The 24,100-nt window shown below is 34.2% G+C and overlaps 1 protein-coding gene across 1 annotated transcript in view; it reads right to left on the minus strand.

The window, feature by feature from the left end:
- Positions 1–24,100, minus strand: part of EPC2 (enhancer of polycomb homolog 2) — a 107,289-nt gene that overhangs the window by 7,997 nt on the left and 75,192 nt on the right. Inside the window, exons 4-10 of the mRNA XM_029225409.1 lie at positions 20,685–20,891; positions 14,410–14,558; positions 13,282–13,414; positions 10,702–10,893; positions 7,321–7,410; positions 5,904–6,049; positions 5,451–5,794 (exon numbers count right to left, since the gene is read on the minus strand). Of these exons, the coding sequence (XP_029081242.1) occupies positions 5,451–5,794; positions 5,904–6,049; positions 7,321–7,410; positions 10,702–10,893; positions 13,282–13,414; positions 14,410–14,558; positions 20,685–20,891 (1,261 nt within the window). The remainder of the gene's footprint in view (positions 1–5,450; positions 5,795–5,903; positions 6,050–7,320; positions 7,411–10,701; positions 10,894–13,281; positions 13,415–14,409; positions 14,559–20,684; positions 20,892–24,100) is intronic.

Consider the following 24,100-nt stretch of genomic DNA (forward strand, 5'->3'; position numbering starts at 1 on the left):
TATTCCAGACAGACAGGAAGTGTTCCTTTCCCTAAGTAAGGAGTTTTGCAAATCTCCCTGGGTAACACATTCTAATAGGTCACATATTACAGAATTTCCCCTTTTACGTATGCAAATACGTTATTCTGTACATTAATAACACACTTGCATTTCTAAATATTTTGTGTATATAACTGACAGTCTGTTTTTCACTAAGCCTCTAACCTTTCTGGCTTTCTTTGTACCTGGCTCTTTACCTATCTTGGGTTTATCAGTCTGACTTACTCCTCAGATGAATCCATGTACTTCTTCTTAGAACACTTGTCACCATCCTTAGAATGTTGATTCTGTTTTCAAAGATCCTAGGTATCCCTCATTTCTTTCTTCACCTTTCAGGCATGTGGTTCCTATAAGGTGGTTCTGCTAGGTTGGTCCCTCATCACCTTTCCCTCTCATAATCTGACAGTGATCCATCAAAAACATACTCTAGGTATCTCCACTAGATTTTACACTGCTGTATTGATTCTAAAGCCCTAGATCACTGTTCCTTAAACTTGGGCCCACGGAGAATATATTCTTGAGTATGTGTGAAATCTTTACAAGTATTTGTCAACTTTGTATTGATGTTTCATTGATAAACTAATAAAAAGAAAAATCTAATCAAAACACCTTCTGTATTTTCTGGATGACCACCCCACAACAGAATATAAACATATGATTTTTGGGCTTGTACCTGCTGCCTTTTTAAAATAGTCTTTTAACTTTTAATGCAGTGTTTCTCAAAGTGGGCTAAGATGATTTATTCTTGGGAAGCCATGAATTTTTAAAAACACTAGCTTAGACCAAGTTTTTGTAGCTTAATGAAGAACATCTAATGTGGTAGGAAAGATTATCTAAAAGTCGAAATGAATATATTATTCAGCACTTCTTCACCTACCAGGCAGGTCTTTGTTATAAAAGTTTTAATACATGCTTTGTTGAAGCAATGCTGACTATACGCAGTTTTTGTTTGTTTTAAAAGCTAGATCTGGGGCTATATGGAGGGGGAGAGAGATCCTATTTTAAACCTTCTAGGTCATAGCAAGGAATCAGGTAAAAGTTCACATAAAAACACTGGAGCTACTCTGAGGACAAATCTTCCAATCCATGAAAGATGACATTACCTGTCCAGGACTACACATCCTATAATGTAACTAATGAATAAACTGAAAAACTGTGGGGATAATAATGAGGGTGAAGATGGGAGGTGAGAGGGTGAAGGGGGTGGGGAATGAGGAACAAAGGAGATGTGAAGATAAAGAAAACAGACTAAAGATCCATTTAAACTTCCGACATCCAAACTAAATAGTTATAACTGAAATTTCAATATTATTTCCTTTAGCAGTCAAACTAAAATCTTTTAAACTCCTGAAGTCTGAATCCATTTCCCACCCTTAGAAGTGACCCTAACTAAAAAAATAAATCCTTGTGAGTACCTTAGCTAGTTGTTAAAAACATAGTTTTACCTTTCTTAAAACTTTTATGCTTGCAAACATTTTATGGCAATTTTAAAAAGAATGGGAAAAGACACTGGAAAAATTAAAAACCAGGAATTTCTCTTGGAAAACTGCCCAAAATGTTGCTGATTTTACAAACTGGTAATATTAAGATATTTGAATCTGGTCAAAAGCTTCAAGAAGAGTTGCTAGTATCTATCTATTCAGTATACAATACAAATGAGAAAAAAAAAAACATGTTAACTTGCAACCATACTTTGGTCTAAACCAAGATTAAAAGTAAATTAATCCTTAAAGATGCTAAAAAAAAAAAAAAGCAAATTAACCCGGCCCTTCAAGTCTGAACAAGCAATGCTACTTTTAGATGTGAAATATATTTGCTTAAGGTTAGGATTTAAGAATAGTGTCTCAAAAGAATAAATACTGCAGTTTCAAATGACTGAAAACTTTACCACCTATTTATATAAAGAATATCTGTCATGTATAATCCATGTATAAGCTCCTTGAAGGTAAGGATTATTGTCTTCTAAAACTCTGCAACTTTTAAACACTTAACATAGTGCTTTGCATATATTAGATCCTAAATAATTATGTATAAACTTAATTTTCCTTGGTTATCCACTTGCCATGTTCAGCACATCTATCCTTCCTTTCTGTCCTGCTTCTATTCTTTGAGAAGAGATTTTCAATTAAGAAAACATACTTTTATTTAACAGTTAACTAAATGAAGTCTTTAGTTCTTACTAATAACTATGACACACAGTTCTATTTGTTTCCCTTTAAGTCCATTCAGTACCGTATAGAAAATAATAATTAGAATACGTTCAGGACACAGAGATTATGACTTGAAAAACATTAACTGGGTTAAGAACAACATAAAAGTAAGAAAATACTTTGCCACTGGTCCTCAAGTTCAAGGTTTTTTTTTTTTTAAAGAACTAAGGAACTTGTGATACAAATAAATATTATTGTCAAGTATATCAGGTTTCTATTTCTTTTTTCCCGATTATTTATTTATTTTTAAAATTTTTATTGGAGTATAGTTGCTTTACAATGTTGTGTTAGTTTCTACTGTGCAGCAGAGAATCAGCTATACGTATACGTATATACATATACGTATGCGTATATACATACATACATATACATATATGTATATACATACACATATACGTATATACATATACATATCCCCTCTTTTTTGGATTTCCTTCCCATTTAGGTCACCACAGAGCACTGAGTAGAGTTCCCTGTGCTATACACTAGGTTCTTATTAGTTATCTATTTTATACATAGTATCAATAGTATATATATGTCAGGTTTCTATTTCTGATTAAACCCTTTATTTGCCAGGATTTCCCAGCTGTGAAACAGAAAATTCAGTACTTGACTCTCTGCCAGGTAACTGACGAATATCAGTCCTGTTACTCTTAAAGACAGGCATGCTTTCCTGATCAAGTCCACAAAGAGTAAGCAGAAGGCAAAAGTGTTAGACACACAGATTAAAAGAAACCAAATATATGAAGATTCAATTCTTTTGTACATGTCCATCAAATATAAAAATATAACTTTAAAAAATTCCTATAACCTTTTCTTTAGGTAGAAAAGGAATTTCTATCAGTATTTACTGAATTATAACTGAATCCACTTAAAATGATCTATCCAGAACTGAGAAACTATGTAATGAATATAACTGGTACAGGTGGGTACTTAAAACTGCCACGGGAGAACTCCCTGGCAATCCAGTGGTTAGGACCCCGCACTTTCACTGCCGTGGGACCAGGTTTGATCCCTGGTAGGGGAACTAAGGTCCCGCATGCGACATGGCGCGCCCCATACAAACAAAAATACTGCCAGAGCTTTTCAGTTGTTTACAAAACTGTTGTTAAAAAGACTTGTTTCATTATGAATTTATACACCGTGCCTAATATTTTGAAACAAAAGAAATTTGTTAAAAACAAAACACCTTGTGGCCTCAATGACTAGAGGGTCATAGTTAGCAGAGAAAAAAACTTGAACAAAATCCTTTACTCTAGTAATAAATAATTAAATACATATTTGAAAGACCTGATTCTAAAACACTGATTCTAATGTAGCTTAGGTGTTGCTTAAACCTTGAACTTTTTTAAGGGAAGAAAGAAATGGTACTAAGTTGAGACATAGTACCATTACATAACATACATAAACATAAGGCAGGAAAAATTACACAGACCAAAACTACTATTTTTTTTCTGATGGTAGGGGAAAGGCAAAAATAAAAAAAGTCTTATTATCTACGATGTTAGCATTGCATATTTGTGATTTAAGTTCCCTGAGAAGTGCATGCATGCCTAAAATAATACTTTAAATGCTTATTTTATGCTGATATATGGTAGTGTCATAAAATTCTAGAACTGATTGTATGGAATTATTTACGTTACATTCTGAATCCACACATACAGAGTACTGATGATACAATAACATGCGCAACAAACATTTTCTGGAAAACAGTCGAGTCACATAGATCTGGAGTGTATCAGGAATGTACAGTAGAAAGCTGCAAATATTTGGCCATATTCAACTTAAGAAGGAACATATTAAAATCACTTTTTTGTAACGGTATTCATTGGTAGAGAAAAACTTCAATCTATGGTCAAATCTAATTATAAATGCCTATATATGATGTTTTTAAACTCACTTTTTGGCAAAAGCTATTGTGAGTAATTTTTGGTACAGGAATTCCAGTTAAGTTAAATAATTTGAACAATGTCTTAGAGTTGGCTCAAAAAAAGATTTGACCTAATATTCGTCAACTTCCTACTATTTTTAGGTTTCTACGAATCCTACAACCTGAAGTCATAATAGGTATTTATCCATTTGAGCTTCAAAAGGTCATTAAACTTCACAGACTCATGAACTTTATATAACGGGATGCCATTTTCCTTACCTAAATTCGTTTGGGAGAAAATTAACCAACTAATTTGGAGAAATGATATGCCACCTTCCAATCATTCAAACAAATCCAATTTTCCATAACAACCTTTAAATAGACAAACGTCTAAGTCAAGTTTGAAAATAAACAGTTCAGTAATTAAGAAAGACGGAACACTATTGAGACCAAATGTCAACCTAAAATGATTTAAAATCACTTTGAAGAAGTTTAACATAACAATTTTGCATACTAAAATGCACCATCTAGGAAATAATTTAGAAATATATACATTTTAGAGAAAGAAAGAATATCAATAGTATAAGTCAAGCCACATCTAGCTTTGCCTCTGGATACCACGCATTTTTTTGCAATGTATACATTACAAAGACATTTATAAATTATACATACTTGTATACATGTGATAAAGAGAAGACTATCCACAGAAGAAAACAAATCAAGATTACATTTTAGATCCTCTAGATGTTATACATTATTTTATAATGCCTATGTATATTAATTTGAATACAATGTCTCTTAAGAGGAAAAAAACTTTCCAATCTCAATTAGAGAGGTAAGTTATCAGACCAAAATTACAACTATTAATAGGGAACCTCTTTAAAAATCATTTTTCAGAAAGAAAACTTTTAATGGTACTCCTGAGAAGCAATGCTTACATTTAAGCAAAGTTAATATAATAAAATGAAAATTTTCTTTAACAAAAGCAGACAGTATTGTGCTATGATGATCTGACAGCAGCTTATAACCACTTTGCCCATAGGGAATTCCTTATGCATTGTGGCTACACATTCACCATACCAGGCACACACATTCAAAATACAAGCCAGTGGTTTTATAGGTATCAGTTAGGACATTTTGGTTAAAATGTAAACCACAATAATAGAGTTTAGTTTCTTAGGTTGGAAAAAAAATGTAATAGGTTAAGATAAAGTTCCTTTCCTCGGTAGGATCATGAAAAGAAACCTTCAAAATTCACCCTGAGAGTCTATTTAGTGGATAATGAAAAATTAAGGAGAAGAGGATATACTTTTAACAAAGTGACAACTTACCTGATATGCCATTCTTGCTGGTGTTCAATAAAGCTACAGATGCTGCAGAAACTCTTTTATTGTTCACAGTCTGCCCTGGTTTTCTTGAGGTACATTCTTCACTATCACTGTCCTGTAAATTTAGTAGCCTTGGCTGGAAACACTGTAGTCGACATGATCTGATATTGCTTAATATTTCAGAAAGGGACAGTCTATTTTCACAATGTTTACTGGAAGCATTGGTCCGAGAGAAATTAGAAGAAAAGTCTATAGTTTGGGAAGCGCTTGAAAAACCATTCAGCATTTCAGGGTCTATCTGTTTCAGGACTGGGTCATGTTCTGTGGATATCCGGTCCATTATGACCCTGAAAAGCAATATAAAGCCAAATATTACCTAGAAGAACTTAACAACATTTTCTTTATACCCTCCCTTCCAGCTTGTAAACAAAAACTAGGTCAAAACACATAGTTTACCTTCCACCTCTGCCAATTCGCCTCCTTGCAAATCCTATACATCTTCTCGGGACTGTGAGCATTGTAAGGCAATGCCTGTATCTCAACTTATCCAAATCTACCAATTCTGAATTTTCAAACAAATGGTTAGTTTGGTCCAAACGAGGCTGCAAAAAAAAAATTAATAAATAAAAATAAAATTTAAAAAACCTCATGGAATGATTCTGAAATGAAGAAAAGTTAAATCATGATAAAAATAAAGTAACTACAGCATTAGCAGAGCAATTAAAATTTAGATATAAAACTTTAAAATTAGGGTTTAAATATTAACCAGGTAAAATTCTACAAAACTGACTTAAAAGTTCACTCACCAAAATAACTCAAACTAAATTTAGTTTATGACTACAAATACATTTAAGATAATATTATATTTTAAAAGAAATATATCTTTAAAGAATAATGTGGCTTTTAACATTTATGTAGAAAAGTAGAGATAATGAAGTTAGTAATTTATAGACTTCCTACAGAGATAAACTAGAAGGAAATTTTTTGGAGTAAAAATTGCACTTCAAGAAGGTATGCATGGGTCAAATTCATACTTCCTCTTTACTTGTAAGAACATACAGTCCATTTCTTTGCCTTCCTATTTCTTCTAGCATTCTATTTTTCTATGTTACCACTTTCTGTCTCCTTTTTCTTAAACACATAACTTATAAACAATTCTCTACACCTCTCCTACATTAAATACATACACACACACACACACACACCCCTGAAAAAGCTATAAGTGTATATGTTTACCATAATGCAACAAGACAAAAGGTCTCCAAAAGCCATATATGAGAGCCATCCTCACTACTCCATCGTTACACCTTACTTGAAACCTTAGTATCTGGAAGTGAGGGTCATTCCTTGATATAATATGCACCAAAACTTGACTTAACAGCACAAAGCATTTTCTAAGTGGGACAAAAAGTTATGAATATAATTATTTGACAATATATTGCCATGGGGGAGGTTTAAAAATGATTCCTTTATGTTTGATACTTACTGGGTTTGTATGGAAAAGATGGGCTTGCCCAAAAGTAAATTTCAATAAACACTCATCAGCCATCTAGGGTTCCATTAGAGATTCTGGGCTCACCTAACTCCAGCAATGACATAGTGAGTAGCTGTCGTAACTGCTGAAGTTATAGTTAAAGCCCAAAGTGAGCTAGATTTCTAAAATATGAGCAGTTATCAATTTCCAAATAAAGGGTTCTGATCTCCTTTGAAAGGACTCAGTACCTTCGAACATCTTTTACTGTTATCTGCATAGGGGATATTAAATAAAAAATGCTGATTGACTTCCCATTTTTAGATCAAGACTAAGTCACCTTGACATGAGTTACCTGTTAATTCCAGTTCACAAAAACACCACAAAAAATAAAGTTCTTACAGCATAATACTGGCATCCTGCCCGCCTCCTGAAAGCACAGGGACCATCAGGATCATTTTCTTCTTCGGGTTCTGATATTGGGGACGGTACCTAGAAGAAGAGGCATGAAGCATTCCATTTAGGAGTTATCAAAAGTCAACAATCTTTGTAATGGTCTAAAATTAGAATCTGATCACAAACAGTGAATCACTCCTATATTACATACAGTAGGCAGTGAATTCCCCAAAACATTTAAAGATAAGCAAAATTTTTCTATGGTTAAAAATCATTATTCTTAATGGACTGGTTCTTGCAGGTAAGCTCACATGGTATTATTGCTTAACTGTTTCTGAACATGCAAGGATTATAGGCTTAAAAAGAATTAGTATGGTTTTTATATATCCCATTTACATTTTGTAAATATTATATGTGGCCATAAATACTTTGTAATAATAGTTATGCTTCACCTATAAGTAGAGATGTTTTTACACAATAACTTTATTTCTCTATAATAAAGCCCAAAACTAGGAAGATAAAAAAGGTTTATGAATAGCCTCCCATCCCCAAAAGCCACAAAGGTCATACATTTCACTCAAAGGGGAGTCCCTTATTTCCCCTCATTTTTATAAATCACTTTTTAAATTTAGCAGATCAGAAGCAGAGAATCAGAAGAGGAAAGAGGACCCGCTAAAAGGTAAGCAGACTGGTTGCAGAGAGAAGTACTAAGCCCACCAGACAGCAAAAGAATACTTTCAAAAAGCTGTCACATATTAAAAAGCATAGGACCAAGTGATACTAGGTCAAATATCCCTACATAATCTGAGTGGACCTCTAGGGCAGCACTGATATATTATACAACAGCAAACTTTATAAATGTCATCAAAAACAGATTAAATGAAATACAAATATACTCTGATATGGCAGGGAAATAATATGGTTTAGATAAATTTCTACCCATAATGGTTAAAATTAAAAAAAAAAGTTTTAGTACTTAAGTTTCAGTTGTCTCGCAATTTCACTTTGGAGTACATCTCTTTTTCTGACAACGCTGACTCAACCATATTTACTTGCAAATTACCTCACGAATCCCTCTCTTCCTATTTTGAGAGGAAAAATGCTTTCTCCACATTATTTCCAAACTGTGGTAATTACCACTGAGCAGGGTCATCCAGGGGAGAAAGGCATTTGTTTGAGGTTCCAATATACCTCCACCAACACTATGGGGGAGACACAGAAATAGTAAGCTGGGGCTAATTCTTCTTCCTGGGGAACCAAACCCAAACCTGAAATTTGAAAGGAAATCCCAAATGTGAATTTTACACTTTGATTCCTTTACAAATCATCTACCTCTTTTAAAATATATACAGGAGATGTCACAAAGCCTCAGAAATTTTTTGCATCCCTTCCTCCTGACTACCCCAGGAGGGGATTCCAGGATTTGGTCTGAGACATAGGAAGACAGAGCTGATGTTAGGAGAATCAGAAGCATGATCGAGAAGAGACTGGGTTTTTATTCTGCTCTGCTGCAAATCAGTTGGAGAAGTCTGGTTAAAATGCTTGTTCTCTTAAGGCTCCCTATTCCTTTGTTCTTGTTTATTGGACAAAGAAGAAGCATATATTATTTTAACTATCTTTTTAGCAATAAAATCCTGATTTTGTAAGAGCTACCTTCTAAATAGCTGCCTCACTGAATAATGTCCAACTTTAGGTACATGCCTGCCTACAGTTTAGCAACAGGGGGATACCATTATAAAAATTAATGTTGTCAAAGACGTAGTATAAGGGCTCAGAGGAACCTAAAAGTTTCAAAATGCAATTTCATGTGGGAATGGGGACTATATGAATAAACATATGAATTTAGAACAGAAATGAAGATCCCTTAATAGATGAGGAATATATGACTAGTATGCTGAGTGTGTCTATCAGGATGGATGGACTGATTCTAGCAATAAGGGAAAAGTTTCTACTGGACATAGTATCCCCCTGGCATCACTCTTAAAGGGCTGGGAGTGTATAGCAAAACTTTACTGGCTTTTATAAATGCATTTATCTAACTATGTCATTTCTTACTTAAAATTCTTTAAGAACTTCTCAGTATATATAATGTCGATAGAGGCCATTTGCCATCCGACTACTACTCCAGGCATCATTCCGTTCACCTCTCTTCCCCTTTGTGTTTTATGCTCCAGCAATGCCAAACTGCTAGCAGTTCCCTCTAATATGCTGTTTTCTCTGCCTTGAGCCCTTCCCTACATCTTCTACCTGGGAAAGACCTACTATTTGTTCTCTCATTCCTTCAAATGCCATCTAATTAATGTCCCATGACTATTCAAAGCCCTGCCTGAGTCTAACTACATGATCCTCTGACAATTTTAATAAACGATTTCATTTAAGTGCTTTTTAAGGGCATACGAAATTAAACACATTTTTGTGCATTTGCTACAACGCGTATGAATGCTAAAATATTATCTGGGGTAGAAAAACTAAATCATCTACAAAAGAATAAAACTAATATAATCTAGCCAAAGGGGACAAGTTTTATGTAAACTCTAGATTTTAAATAGTTACAACAACAAGGTGTTTTATGAACTGTCTTGATTCCAAACATATCTGTCATTGCTTCCAAACATATCTGTCATGTTGGTTAAAAAAAAAATGTTTTTTAAATCAAGTAAGTCAAAATGTTAAAAAATGATAAAGCTTGTTATAGTACTCTCTTTAGGTTGCCTACAACATACGGAAAAGAAAAAAGGAGGGCATTGCTAGATCAGGTGCTAAACAATATATGTTTTAAATTGATCCTTTAATATATAAAATAAGGTCTTGTTTTAAAGATAGCACGTATGAAACAAAAATTAAGATTTTAAAACTGCAAACATTTTGCTATAAAACTGTTGTAATATAACCAAATAATTATTTTCACAAGTTAAAACTTGAACCAGTTCTAAATTTTCTTTAGAATCAAATAGTTATTGCCAAACAAATTAGCAGAATTTACATTAAAAGTTGTAAAATACAATGCTGGTGGAATTATTGTTGGTGAATATTTACAATGATGTATTAAATGTCTTAAAATATTTATAATCTTTAGTTCAGGAATTCCATTTCTAATAATCTATTTTAAATACAGAGGGAAGAGGTAGAGATGCTAATTTTTATAAAAGGGAAAGCTGAAAACCACCTAAATGCTACACAACAGAATAAACTTTATTCAACTGATAGCAAATAACAGAAGCAAATACCATTTCAGTAACTAACATAAATAACGTGGAAACTGTTTATGTCATAACATTAGGTGAAGAAAGCAAGAATCAAAACTCTAAGATGTCAATTATGTTTTAAAATATAGCAATACAAAAGACTAGAGGAAAATGTCTTTAAAAATAGTTTTAAAACAAGCACCTGTGGAAATTCATCTTCATCTGAGCTGTGAAAGTCATACTGCTTAATGTCACTCTTATTGATCACAGGCAGTGTCTCAGGAGCGGGCTGCTGAGACGCTGGCAAAGCCTCTGCTTTAGGCTTCTTTGGGTACTTCTTCTTTTGACGAACCACATCAGAAGCCTCTTCTTTCAAAGACAAATGATGCGGGTGCTGTTTACATGACGATTTTTCCCCCAAAAGGAAGAAATGAAAATCATTTTAGAAAGCATGAAAAACTATACTGCTCTTTAAAAAACATACATTTTTACCCCAGAGGTGATTTTACTTTCTGGTTTTAATATGCAAAAATTATTATGTGACCATAAACTGAAAAATGTTTTGCTTTCACAAATTACAGTGAAAAATAATTATGACACTTAAATTTACTTTTTACATTGTTATCAATACTTAAACTAAGATGCTAATGATTTTTAAAAATTGTTCTATTATGCAACCCAGCATTTAAAAACTATTTATATTTTAATTTTATTTAAATCTACTAATTAATGATGAAAATTAACTATTTTTTTAAATGACTTGAATTAGATTATAAATTCATAAATTCATTTCTATGCTCATTTTCAATTTTTAAAAATGTCTACATGTGGGGTAACTTTTTTGAGACAGATAAGCTTATTAATTAGGAAAAAAACTTCACTTTTTCAAATGAATAATTACTGCCTCAACTGAACAATAATCAAACTGTTCTCAGGTACCCCAGAGTTGAGTGGTGGTATGTGAGAGACCATCTGGCAAAGAGACTGACTGATGGGGTGGGTTCTAGCACCCACCTCTCCTCAACAGAGCAGCTCTGTTTCTGTTTTAACATATTGCCATTCTTTTTTTTTTTTTTTTTGGCAGTACGCAGGCCTCTCACTGCCGTGGCCTCTCCCGTTGCAGAGCACAGGCTCCAGATGCACAGGCTCAGCGGCCATGGCTCACGGGTCCAGCCGCTCCGTGGCATGTGGGATCTTCCCGGACCGGGGCACGAACCAGTGTCCCCTGCATCGGCAGGCGGACTCTCAACCACTGCGCCACCAGGGAAGCCCTTGGCATTCTTTTAATAAATAGAGATCTACTACTTTAAAAAGCTTGAAAATGACTGTTCTAAGCATCAAAGTACAAGCACTATGAAAGTGTAAAAATATTGAGGAAGTTACACCTTTCCCCATGTAGCTCAGATTTTTGTAAAAACTACTTTAGGGTCAAAAATGTTACACATGATGAAAATGTCGCTTAAATGCCAAGTTACTGAGATATAAATGGTTTCATACAATGGATGTAGCTATGACATCAAAAAGAAACCCCCAACTTCTCAGAAACTACTTATATTTTAAGGTGGGATGTGTGACAAAGGAAATATAGTTAACTATGTGAAATAGGGTAGAGCAACAATGGATGCAACCATACTTCTAAAATTAATATTTAAATAGGGTGGGTGTTTAATCTTAAAGATGATCTAAAATAAGAATCAATATACAACAAAGGCTGATTCTGTCAGTAATTTGGGGTTGAGATTTTCATATTCTATGCCTACCAATAATATGTCTTGGAAAAGCATTGATTTATATAAAAAGGCTTTTTTAAAATAATGTACAAAATGACATTTATTGTATTGTTTATGGCGAAGCAAGTGTGATTTAAAGGGTAGGTGGGCTAGATGCCTGTGATTAATAAGAAAGAGCTTTGCTGTTTGAATTGACATGAGTTGAATAATGGAGGAGTCTGCCTGCTCCACATCCTTCCTTGACCTTTAGGAATGAACGCATGAAAACTGAGGATTGTGCACATTTTTAAAAGATGAATTTTCCACAAACACCCTAAGTCACTTTTAAAATCTTGCTACACAGTACAGCTCTACTGTCTAAATGCTCAGCCAATAACCTGTTTCTTTTTAAAATCTAAGTTCCTTAAAGGTTTTATTAATTTTTGTATTTCTCAACTGAATACTTTAATATTCACTTGGAACAGTGAATAATGAATAAATATAATTCTTCAGTCTAAGAAACTAAAGTAATTACTAGTGCTCTTTATTAGGAAGAAACTGTGATCCAGAAGTTATAGGACTTTTTCAAGTCAAGACAGATAGCAACTGATAAATGCTGGTTATGGCAATAGTGATGACAAAAAGAATAACTTCCAATAGTCTCAATGAGGAAAGCTTTAATTTTAGATTTTGATGCCTGCCACTATGATGCAGGATTTGCTAAGGCTCGTGATAATAACTAAGCTTTAATTACCCATATTCTATAAAGAAGCAGACAGCATAGTTGAAAGTACACTGTCTTTGATGTTAGACCTAGACTCAAATTTTGAATCTGCCACTTAACAACTTTACGATCTGGAAGTCACATAGAGGTAAAAATCTATCTCAAAGGGTAGTTATAAGGATTAATGAATCAACGTGTGTATAAAAAATCCTAGCAAAGTGCTTGGCAAAAAGTAGGAACTCAAGCATGTTAATAACTTTCTTCCTTAACCAAACTATTATAAGACAACTTCAGAAAACAACTGTCTGATCAATACTACCATACATGCTTCTCCCCAGAAGATATTCACCTTAGTTTTACATTCTTGGACTTTGTGATGATTTCCATTATGATGAGTTGCTGGAGTGGCATATAACTCTTTTTCTGATCTATTGATCTTCACTTCATTAAGGATTTCACCACCATAGTCTCCCAAATGATATCTTGAAAAGGAAATAATATATAAGAAAATGTTACAGTTTAAAAATAAAGAAGAAATAAAAAACCAATGATACTTCATTTACTTGGAACACAACTAATCAAACAGAGCCAACAATTAATCAGATTTTTTTTTTTTTTTTTTTTTTGCGGTAAGCGGGCCTCTCACTGTTGTGGCCTCTCCCGTCGCGGAGCACAGGCTCCGGATGCGCAGGCTCAGCGGCCATGGCTCACGGGCCCAGCCGCTCCGCGGCATGTGGGATCTTCCCGGACCGGGGCACGAACCCGTGTCCCCTGCATCGGCAGGTGGACTCTCAACCACTGTGCCACCAGGGAAGCCCAATCAGATTATTCTTAAGAGAGAAAACTTACGGGAATAAAGAAGCCCATATTTGGGATTTAGTAAAAACAAAACCATCCCCCACCCCCACCCACCTAATCTCTAAGGGACACAGAAGACGGAATCCTCATATATTTTATATTTTCAAGCACTAGGAAGTGATGTTTAGAATGCCTACCTCAGCAAACACACAAAATTTTGTTAGGTTTAGCACAGTCTACTTAATTATGTAGGAAAAGGATGATTACATCAGAGGATACATTTTCAAAATGCAATGAAACAAGTATTTCCTAACTAATCAGAAAATAAAATCAAATAAACATTTCTCTCTCTCAAATTTTGTTTAATAGAAACTTTAATTCAGAGAATTGGATAAAATGATCTCCAAGTTCTTTTCTAAATACAACTCAATGATTCTGCAACAACAAAAAGTTACATATAACAGAGGATCTACACTACACACGAAAATATCCCCCAAATTTGCAACCCGAGCTGGTAACTTAATCTGATTTTTAAAACAAAAAAGTAGTAATCACAATTTTCAAAAAATGTAGATTTTGTTATATAATCAATTTCAGTTGTTATAAAGCTTAAATTTGGTTACATTTTGCCTATCATTTGACTAAAGCTGTTACTGGTTTGTAATAGTAGCAATGTTACCTTTTTTCCACAACTTCTAAGGTTAAGTGCAATAATTCTCGTTTTGTTTTCTCTCTTCTCTTAATCATTTCCAAAATTGTTATGGCTCTACTAAACTCTCGTCTCAGCTTCAACATCTTTTCATAAGAGGCTTCATCATTCTTACGATTCTATTGAAAATAACAAGTTTAGAAGAATAAATCCAATTGTCCACATTTCCAGCTTCATTCAACAAAATCTTATCAGACCCAAATTCATTCTATAAAAGCAAAATGTTAAAAAATCATCTAAAAAGCAACTACATTAAGAGAACCTATTTAACTCTGAAAATAAAAGTATAAGCAAATATCTCAATAAATATTAAAAAAAAATGTTGCCAGCTGTTGAAAAGATGGAATGACATAGAAGGGATAATTCCAATGTAAACAAAATTTTTAAAGTCTGTCTGAAACAAAACCTACTATATCAGAAAAATGCAGTCTTTTCATATTGTTACAAGGTATTTTGCAATGACAGAGGGAAAGAGTTGTCAAATCAAGGTTACCTAAAAATAGCTAAAATGAGAGGCTTATTTGGGGGCTGGACAGTTCAATACACTACAGTGTAAACAATCATAATGATAAGCAAAGCTTCACTTCAGAAACTCAGATATAAAACTGATTATGGGATATAAAGGATCTCAAGGAATCGAATGGTCATGCTTCAGTGTAGTAACACCTAATTACAGAGTAGAAAAGACATCCAGTGAAAAGTCTGAATTTCATTAGAAGTTCTTACTTTGAACTGTAAGAAGTAACTTGAACTAACTCACAGGTGAAAGTCCTATCATAACTAGAGAAGGCTCAATTGTAATTAGCAGCATCATTTGCATATAAAAGTAACTGTTAATAAAAATATTTTGTTCAATCAAATATCCACAGAATACTTACTTTATATTAGGCATGGAACTATTTGTTTTAAAATAGACCACTACCACCCCTCATTCTATATGTCTAGACAGACTGCATTTAAGCAAGCTTTCCATACCTGACTTAATAAAGCAATATGACATTAGAAGGAACCCAAAGAAAGCCAGGTTTCATACTGGAGGATTATAAAAGAGAAAATAAAACTTGAGAAAGATTCAAAGTTTTACTTTTTTCTTTTTGTGTATAGTTACTTGTATTTGAAAATTAATCATCACCTATAAAACATTACCTAAACTAAGTCCCATTAAGGTAGTGCATACTGAATATTAAAAAATACTATGTTAATAAATCATTCTTTTATCTTATCCAAAGGAAATCAATCTTTTTCCCCCTTCAGCAGTACTATGTGAGAAAAGGCAAAAATCTAAAGCATGGTATTAAGCAAATGTTTTTTTGTAACCAGGCAGCAATAATACCTTCCGAATGAAAAAAAACTAACATTACCAAGAGCAAATATTAAAAGTGCTCACTCTGTACAAAGTATTGCACATGTCCCCTACGCTAAAAAGGCTTAAAGTCTAATAAGAATGAGAGATATACAGATTCAAAAGATGAATAATAATAGCAGCTGAACCAAAAGTGCACCAGAACCTTTTAAAATTGTCCTCCTTTTCACTAAGGGTTTCTCTTGGACTGTATGCTTCTCTCCCATCTTACTCATTCATTTCCCGCTCTCTTTAGGCCCAAATAACTAGTGTTCCTAATTTTTCTTTACCCCAGTCCTGCCCTCTCTGCTCTACTTTGTAACCTTTTATTGTGAAATAATTTCAGATTACAAAAAAGTTACAAAAAAGTATAAGGAATTCCCATATGTCTTCATTCAGATTCTCCAAAGGTTAATATTTTACACTTGCTTTATGTATCTCTCTCTATGTATGTATCTATGTATGTATGTACATACACATTGTTATGGACCGAATGTTTGCATCTCCTGATAACTCATATGTTGAAATCCTAACTCTCCAATGTGATTTTTATTTGGAGGTAAGGCCTTTGGGAGTCCTGTAGAATGGATTAGTACCCTAAGAGACCCCAGAGAGATCTCTTGCCCCATCTGCCATGTGAGGACACAGCAAGAGGACCATCTATGAAACAGAAAGTGGTCCCTCAATAGTCAACAAATCTGATGGTACCTGGAACTTGGACTTCCCAACCTCCAGAACTGAGAAATAAATGTTTGCTGTTTAAGCCACCCAGTCTAATGTATTCTTGTTACAACAGTTCAAATGAACTAAGACACATGTATATATACAAACACATACACACATATATAAACTATTAGCAATGGTGTTTTAAATATTTTTCGAGAAAAGTTGAAGATATAATGCTCCTTTATCCCCTAAACACTTTAATATATATTTTCTAAAAACAATGATAATCTCTTATACACAGTACCATTATCGAAATCAGAAAATTAACATTGATATAAAAACTATTACTTAACTTACTGACTTTATTCATATTTTGCCAATTGTCCCATTAATGTCCTTCACAGCAAGAAATAGTTATATACATGTTTTATACATTTATATAATGTTGCTATAAAGGACATTAATAGGACAATAATAACTTTATTATTAAAATTCATTAATAGTAATAAATTCTTTTTCCTGGTCTAGGACCCGATTCAGGATTAAACTTGTGTTTAGCTGTCATGTCTCTTTACTCTCCTATAATTTGGAATAGTTCCTCTGTCTTTCTATGGTGATCATAACCTTGATAGTTTCAAAGAGCAGAAGCCACTTATTTTTGTAGAATGTTCCTCAATTTGGGTTTCTTTGATGTTTTTCCACAATTAAATTCATGTTGCAAACTTTTGGTAGGACCATCACAGAAGAGATACTGTGTCTCTCACTCAGCATATCAGGAGTTAAATGATACCTATTTGTCCCATTACTGCCCCATTGATCACTTGATTAAGATGGTGTTTGCCAGATTTCTCTAGTCAAATTAGTATTTTTCCTTTTTTAATTAAAAAGTATGCTGTGGGACTTACATAAGCATCTTGTTTCTCATCAAATTTCCCCCATCAGTTTAGCTTCCATTAATTCTAACTTTTGCCAGAAACAATTGCTACTATGGTGGTTGCCAAATGGTGATTTTTGAACTCCATCATCCCACTGACATTTATAAGTTGGAAATCTATGGTAAGGAAAAGTGTTCTCTTTCATCTATCTATCAATCAATCAATCAATCAATCATCTACTTATCCATCTATCCATCCATCCATTTATATCAGTATAGACTCATGGGTTACTTTATGGGTTATAATCCATTACTCTCCTTATTTTGACATACAAACTTGCCCACATCTGATCAGCAGGGTCACCCTTTAAGCTCGCTCCTGAGGCCTTCGAACATGGCTCCAACATTCTTCAATCACATTCTTATATTCTGGCAAAGCAGAATGTTCCAAGCTTATCTTTATGCTTTCCTAGCACCAGACCTAAAATCATTTTTCTAAGGAGTCCTGGTTCCCTTTAATGGAAAACAGTATTTAAAATCAAGATTTACATGCTAGTGTAATTGCTTCTATACCCTCTTGCAAACAGAGCTAGGAAATAAGCCTGTAATATATTTATGTACATACCCATGCATAGATCTATATCTATTTCTAGCTATATCAATATTAAAAGCTGTAAGTTCATACTGACATCTTTTCTGTGCTTTTAAGATGGCCCTACTCCCTATATTCAAATCTACTCAATTCCCTTTACCCTTCTTCACAACTGTCTCTGCTTGGAGCAAATTCCTGTCTTCTTGTTCCAGTTACATATTATAGTTCTGACCAACTGCCAAATCTATAGGGAAGTGGTTTTCAAACTGCTGTAATTTAGAGTTAACTATAGATCTTTTTAAACCAAGGCTAATTCACGAGTGATTGTTATGTGCAGCCAGACTGAGAACCACTACCCTGGAAGTTTCCTCTCCTAACTATCTTGCCACACAGAGGGAGGAGAGAAGGCACAAACGCTAACAGTTTTACCTATGGGGTTAAACATATGAACGTATATGCTGATTCAAGACTTCCCAGTCAGTGCACTCAGAGATGCTGGTACCTTAACACCATGTCATTTGAGAATGTCCTAAAGCACTTAAGCACTCCCAAACTAAACATTAGTTTAATGATTAAAATTAAATTATAGACTTCCAAGCAAATACTTCAGAAGTCCTTTACTCTAGCTTTTGCATCAGCTATATAAATGTTTTTACGTTTGTGGGAATAGAAAAGGAAGCAGAGGACCTCTGTTAGCTGGTATTCATTTTTGCATATCTCAATGCCTGACCACCTCCTGAACACCTAGGGTGTCCACTCTCGATTGCTTTCCTAACTTTCTCATTTTAAAACTCATAGACATTTCTAAGCAGCAAGAGTGTACATGAAGGGGAATAGTTTTTGGTCCCATAACTGAAAACAGAGAGGAATAAAAGTACCATTGGAAAAGAAAATATACCACCTTGGAGAGGAAGATGAAAATAACAGGTAAGAGAAAGGGTAGGAATCAGAGTGTCAGGAAAATGCTGGCCTAGTTATTACACAATGGAGAAATGCCTAAACACAGGAACCTATTTCTAGCAATTCTCAAAACACACTGGTTAGAAAATAGTGATTTAACCTATTTAAGAATAAAACATGTTTAAACATTTGTAATATTGTTTATATGTCAATAAATACTGATAATTTTAAGTACTTCATACCCATTCACTAAAAGAAGCCCAACAGTACTTTTCCTTCAAAAGACATTGCTCTAAGTCTATCTTTTGCAATACATCTGAATCAATTACATTTCTTTTAAAAAGTAACTGGAAGTTCAGATTTTTTCAATAATCCACATAAACCTCTCCTTCCTCATGTCCATATTTATAAAGCTTTACTGTATTTACAAACTCATCTCATTATAGTCTTTTCTAAACAATGCACTAAATCTTCAAGAAATAGCTAATATCTCCTTAGCTAAGAACCAAAACACCAAATTGAAAATTCAGTCTGGGTTAGGGAATGTCATACACAATTGGGAAATCCAAGAAAGAGTTATAAAAACTCTGGTTGTTAACCAGTAGGGAAGTTTCCCCTATAATGTAGTATCCCTGGCAGCTGTTATGCTTCACAGCTGTTATATTAACAGCTGACAAGGACAAGCATTCAAGAGAATGAGAAAGCATTCTCATTCAGGAGAAACAGGAATCCACAGAAAATGCTTTGCCTCCAATTATAATTCCTCATGGTTTTTACATTTATATGTTCCTAATATTCTGCAATGTTAGAGGATGTGTTACCATATCTGATGTTTACCGTTAATTATGAGAAATGGAAGGCAGCGACTACCAGTCTGAAATAATGCTTTCTTCTATACTGTATCATTTCACAGCCTGAGACCCCATTTCTCTTAAAATTCTGGCTCATCTTGCTTCTGAAAGCCAGATTAGGACAAGTTTGTCAATTCGAAATCTGACACAACCAACAACTCAGAAAAGGAGAAAAAGGTTCCATTGTGTTACTTGCGACTGTTAGCAGAACAGGCTTGAAAATGAACCTTTCCCAACTTCCCATGACCCCACAGTAGTTAGAGGGAGTAAAGTCCATTTTCACATGCGTGATTTAGAATATAGTTTCAAAGGAACTCTTAAGCTTCCCAAACAGAGGATATGTATAGAATGTACAGTTTACTGAAGAATTCAAAACTTCAGAGTTTTCTTCCTAACACGAATTTCCTCACATCACTTCAACTGCAAGCCTAAAATGGTATAACCAATAGATTTATAAAGCCCATAGGTATTAAATAAACATTGCAAACAACTGGGGGATAGAAGCTACTGAATAGCAGGCTTTCTAATATAAAGTTCAACAATGTCATTAGCTTCTCTTTATATTCGAATTACTGAAAATTACTCAAGCTATCAGCAAAAAAAAAATATTGGTCTTAAATACTATCAAGGTACATTCAGTTAAATCTAATTTGCATATTACCTTTCTTTCTTCCTTTTTTTTTAAAACATCTTTATTGGAGTATAATTGCTTTACAATGGTGTGTTAGTTTCTGCTTTATAACAAAGTGAATCAGTTATACATATACATACGTTCCCATATCTCTTCCTTCTTGCGTCTCCCTCCCTCCCACCCTCCCTATCCCACCCCTCTAGGTAGACACAAAGCACCGAGCTGATCTCCCTGTGCTATGCAGCTGCTTCCCACTAGCTATCTATTTTACGTTTGGTAGTGTATATATGTCCATGCCACTCTCTCACTTTGTCACAGCTTACCCTTCCCCCTCCCCATATCCTCAAGTCCATGCTCTAGTAAGACGCAGACCTACTAGAGCATATTACCTTTCGAGTTTGCATTTTCTCTGTTCTCCTCCGAAAGGCAACATAAGGGTCGTTGTTGGTAGAGCCATCTCTTTTCTCTTGTTTTATCTGAGGAATGAGGGATGGTCCCCTGCAGTTTTTACGTTTTCTCACCCAGTAGTCATATACAGCTTTAATAAGGTAATCATCTTCGTTTAGCAGCAGTTTTGCTTCTTGAAGTGTTACAAGCTAAATAAAAAATAAAAAATGTCATCAACTACAATGCTTAAAAAAAATTAAAATTAAACTATACCTACAGGAAAAAATGTGATCAGTCTAACAATTATGATCAGATACCATGATGGCAGAAAACACAATTCAAACAAAGACTTTATTAAGATTTACCAAAATTAGAAATTTGCCCTAAGAGGTAGTGCGTTCCACCACTTAAAATATTTAAGAAGCCTGGATTAATGATAAGACTACAACAGATTTATGACTCAGGAAAGTCTTGAACTGGAAGACATCCAGGATCCTTCAAAATTCTGATATTCTGGGATTCCACACATTGGAGGATCTACTAGTTTTCAATAGTCTACTAGCTTCTTTCAGTGTTTTTGTTTTTCAACAGAAACTAGAATTTACAGGTGGTTTCTTTTTACCTCCCTCCAAAATAAACTATGAATATTTTCCAACGTATTGCAACTAAATAAACACATGCCTCCTTTGAAACTGAAAAGGACAAACTTAGCATGTTTCCAGAAGTCTCAACACTATGCAATCTTGAATTTCTTGTACCAATTACATATATAAACAATTCCTCTAACAAAGCTGATTAAATACTAGAGAATCCTTGTTCTAAACACTCATTTTGTTAATGACATTGTCATGTCTGGGACAGTGGCATCTCAGGGATCTATTTCTCCTTTATCAGTGCAGCCAATATATGCTGACATTATCTCAAAGTAAAGTTTGTAGAAATTTGCTTGGTCACATCTGTTTCCTTGCTCCTTGTGAAGATCAGAGAGGCTAATCAGCTTTAGTAAGATGGATTAGGGGTTACACATATCCATTTATAGTGAAGCTTAGAAAAAGATTATGGAGTTTTAGAGCTGTGAACCCTTACTGAAGTGATGCTATCCCAATCTTTTTACTTTTATCATTCTAGGGATGAAGATTCATTTTCAAAACAAATTGAGATATCTCTTAAAAACTTGGAAATGAGGGGAAAATTTTTATCACTGAAATTTTAAGATCAACATACTAATCAATCTGCAGGTTGTAGGAATTCATTTGAAGAAAGCACGACTTAGCAAATAAATTTTTGCTATGATCTGACTTCTCATATTGGTATAACTTCATGGAATAAATGTAATAATCACTTGGACTTCCAGTCCTATGATGGTGCTTACTAAAGCTAATTAGTTGGTTTCTTATTATAATTTGGCTGCCAAGATGGTTTGACCACAGGAAGAGAATACAGATGGTATCAACTCAAGTATTCTAGTCCACATGACAATAAAATTATAAGTGGCCATTCTTTGGTTTATTCAAAGTCTCAGTGGAGTCAGCTTAACTGCATCTGAGACGCCGAGTAACTTGACCTTTAAAGTGGAAAGCCGGAGCCTGAAACATGAGATCAAACCAAAAGAACCAATATTTCCAAACATCAACTTTAAGTGGACACTCTCCCACTGTTAGCTGAAGTTCTCTGGAATGGTGATGTGTACCTCCAAAGTCTACAAGGACGGTGGCAGAATAAAAATAGAGCTTTCTGGATCTAACAAAATTCCACCAAATGCTTAGAGCATAGCATAACTGGTAGCTCTCATGTGCTCTGGGGACCAAAGGGAAACAATGCTGTGATATGCTATACGTGCTTCAGCTGTTTGGTCATTCTGCTTCTGATAAAATTTTATAACCTTCACTAATTAAATCAAGAACTTAATCTAACCTTTGAGTGGGGAGGAAGATAATCTCTTTCCTTCAACCAGCAGAGCAGTGGTGAGTTTCTTATATAACAACATTATCAAAATAACACTGCTTCCTATCTTCCTGCAGGAGGTGTCAGGAGATTAAAACACTGCCTCAGATTTTCTTCTCTGGTGCTTCTTGCCCCTGCTTTCAGAAATGTCCTTCTGCCTGGTGCTTAAGTACCCTCTTTATATCTGAGGTAATAAGAATTCAATACACAGTTTAAACATCCTGACATTACTTTCCTATGTTAGCTGTAAGTCAACAACTGCTGTTTTTATATTGTCACACGGCCAATTTTTCTTTTATTGGATAATTTTGGTTTTAGTCATTCTGTAAAACTTATCTTTAGCTATTCTAGGGCAACTAGTATCAGTGCCTCTCTGCTATCATGGTGACAGCATCAATTTGAGTGGACAAGAACTATTTACAGAGAAAGTAGTCACAAATTATGTGACATGATTAAAAATCCACAAAAATCAGAATCCTACTACTTTTATACCTAAGGAAAAAGTTCTGCCATTTAGCATTTCATCTACTAGAAAGCAGTAGAAACCAGTATTCAAGTGGCAAAGGGGTCTGTGATAAATTTATTATTTCCAAGGCAGCTCTGACTTACTTTATTTACTTATTTTGGGGGCTTAGGGATGGGAGATAAAAATTCTTCTTTTTCTAGACTGCAACAAGCTCCATCATTTAGTTTGCTTATATACAAAACTCATGGTCTAGCAATTTCAATAAATGCACAAATTTAATACACAAATGAATAAATTACATGTAAAAATTAATGCTTTTACATATAAAATAGCCAATTAAGCAGTAAGTAGTTAATAACTACTATCAGCCCATCATTTGTGCTACAGGTTGTGCGGAAGATAACAAAAAAAACTTTAAGACAAATCCAATCCTTAAAGAAACTTACAGTATGGGAATTAAGGTTAGACAAATACAAATTAAACAATAAGAGAACGTAAGAACTTTGCAACTGGGTATTAGTGCAGTAAGATAGAGGACACAGTCACAAAAAACTCCATCTGAGAGTGCCTGTGTTGGCAGCTTACGGTACAAGAATAAATTCTGAGGATAGATACCAAAGGAAAAGAACAAGAGGTAGAGGAGCAAAGGAAGAGGAGATGAAGAAACAAGAAGAATCAGGAAAGATGGAGGTCAACAAATCCAATACTACAGGGATATTAAGTAGGACGCAGACTAAAAAGAGACTCCTGGATGATAATTAGGAGGCCATCAGTGACCTTAAACAGTGCAGTATCAGTAAACTAAAATGGACTAAAAGGTAAACAATATGGCTTATCTTTTGAAAATTTAACTGTGACTTAATAAAAAAGGAGAGATGTAGGGTAGTAGTTTATTGAAAATTTAGGGACTAAAGGAAAAGGATTTTAAAAACCCACAAGATACTGAGTTTTGGGAGTCACTGGAGAGAGAATGAATACAGTATAGGATCATCTGGAGTTAAGAGAGTA

Source organism: Monodon monoceros, unplaced genomic scaffold (genome assembly GCF_005190385.1).
Source record: "Monodon monoceros isolate NGI ecotype Baffin Bay Population unplaced genomic scaffold, NGI_Narwhal_1 Super_Scaffold_16, whole genome shotgun sequence".
Lineage (NCBI taxonomy): Eukaryota > Metazoa > Chordata > Mammalia > Artiodactyla > Monodontidae > Monodon > Monodon monoceros.